The sequence below is a fragment of the Zea mays genome, chromosome 1 (assembly GCF_902167145.1).
Source record: "Zea mays cultivar B73 chromosome 1, Zm-B73-REFERENCE-NAM-5.0, whole genome shotgun sequence".
Classification (NCBI taxonomy): Eukaryota; Viridiplantae; Streptophyta; class Magnoliopsida; order Poales; family Poaceae; genus Zea; species Zea mays.
The window spans coordinates 260,525,160-260,527,227 of record NC_050096.1 but is presented as its reverse complement, the minus strand read 5'-3'; the positions used below and the strand labels follow the sequence as shown (position 1 = coordinate 260,527,227).

The window sequence follows — 2,068 nt, the reverse complement described above, 5'->3', positions numbered from 1 at the left end:
CTGTGGCGCCGAGCTAAGGGTCCAAAACTGCATTTAAAATTTTTTTAGGTCTAAACGTGATTTTACTTCAGTTTAGGGGCTAAAATACAAAAAATTCGGGCTATTTGCTTATGAGTATTTGGGTACACGTGTCAGAACCCAATGAAAATGCTAGCCAATCTTAAGTGAGAAAGTTACACACCTACTGTTGAAAGTTTGTTGCAAAATCATGCCGTCCGCTAAGAAACTGCACCTTGCAATAGCAAATGGACCAAGCATGTAGTAATATATATTTTTCTTACAATTAAAACATAGGACACAAATCAAGAGACACGTTCACTTCTATATCTATAGTAAAACTGACTTGTTTTTTTGACCTAACAATGGGGCTTGTCCCATTTTAACACATAGCATGGACCTAATATAATAGTGGGTTTGTCCCATATATATTAATTGCCTAGAATATCCCCCCCTACAAGTGTATATATTTATAGTAATTGACCACAAGTGCATAATAGCTAAATAATATATAAGTTGATCGATCTGGCGCAGTAGTAGCAACAACGGTCTTTTTTGTGTGCAATATTATATGTAGGCGCGCGGCGATGACCATCAGAATGCTCTCCATGTGGATTCGTCCACTCCCAGCTGCTGCTCCGGCGGCGCCTGCTGCTGATCATACTCCATCGTCCCAGCCTTCATCACGGAGGTCCCGAACATGGCATGCTCACCGCTTGCGACGACGCCACCGAGGTCCCGCGGCTGGCTGCACCCGGCGAACGGAAGCGGCCTCTGCAACATCTGGCTGGGCGGCGCGAAGACATTGCCGAACGACGACAATCCCGGCGGCGGCGCCGTGGCCCAGGGAAGCATGGCGGCCGCGGCGCCCGGGTTGGCGGCCGCCATCCAGCTCATGTACGCGCTCATGTCCATCCTATGGGCGGCGGCGAAGCTCTCGGCGGCGGATCCCTGGTGGTGCGGCGAGGCGGACGATGCGTGCGCCGCGGCGGCGGAGGCCAGGCCTCCGAGGATGGAGGAGACGTCGAGCTCACTTAGGGACAGGGATGCGTCGTGGTCGTGGCACGGGGATAGGGATGCGTCGTCGTCCTGCATCGGCGGCCTCACCTTGACGACCTGGCACTTCTTGAACACCCTGCACACCACCCACTCGTCCTTGCTGGGCTTGTAGGGGAACTTGGTCTGCAGCCTGTACTCGTGCATGACCCAGCTCGTCTTCTGGCCCTTGGGCGCCCGGCCCCGGTAGAAGACCAGCGTCTTCTTCATCCCCACGAGCGCGCCGCCGTGGAAGATCTCCTTGTCCTTGCCCGTCGTCTTCCAGTAGCCCGAGTCGGTGGCGCGGTTCGTCCGGATCCCCGTCGGGTACTTCCTGTCGCGCATGCTGAAGAAGTACCACTCTTTCTCGCCCATGCTAGCCTTGCCTGCATGGATGATGCATACTTCATCAGAGGCAGAGCTAGCTGTGCGCTGACCAATCACTTCTGACGGTATGCATGATGCTTACCTGGGAGGTCCCATGGCTCGCACTTGTTGAGGTCGACGTCGGCGATGGCGCGCGTGGAGAAGGTGAAGTCGGACACCTTGCGGGTGAGGTAGTAGGTGATGAGCTCCTCGTCCGTCGGGTGGAACCGGAACCCTGGAGGGAGCCCCTCCTCCATGGACGACGACGACGGCGATCGCCCAAGCTAGCTAGCAGCGCGCGCGGGAAAATAAAAGCCTCACAGATTCACTAATTCTTGGGAGTGTGGTGCAGTGAGAGCTCACTGTAGACTGTGAGCGAGGAGAGCCCAGCGCGGCGGTGGCGGCGATCGATGGAGCTAGCTACTGCAAGGATTGCATATATATATTGGCAGAGGAAGACGCGCACGCGCGGACGGTTTCAGCGTAAGGCCAAAAGTCCGTATGCACACACTACACTGACACACACACACGTATGTGCGCGAATTAATATACTAACGATGAGCTAGCTAGCTAGCTGACGATGCTAATGTAATGTTGCTGCTATGGCCTGGTTCCTTGTTCTCAGCTTGTTCTAGAGCGGATCGCAGGGGTCTCAACAACCACGCGGAAG

General features: G+C 54.5%; 1 protein-coding gene across 1 annotated transcript; it reads right to left on the bottom strand.

Annotated features, from left to right (window-relative positions):
* Nucleotides 1-219: 219 nt before the first annotated feature.
* LOC103643728 (protein CUP-SHAPED COTYLEDON 1) lies at nucleotides 220-2,068 on the bottom strand. The gene is made up of 2 exons (XM_008666899.4): nucleotides 1,502-2,068; nucleotides 220-1,418 (listed from the first exon to the last, which is right to left on the bottom strand). The coding sequence occupies exons 1-2, from the start codon at nucleotides 1,653-1,655 to the stop codon at nucleotides 592-594; spliced, it is 981 nt and encodes a 326-aa protein (XP_008665121.1). The 5' UTR covers nucleotides 1,656-2,068; the 3' UTR covers nucleotides 220-591.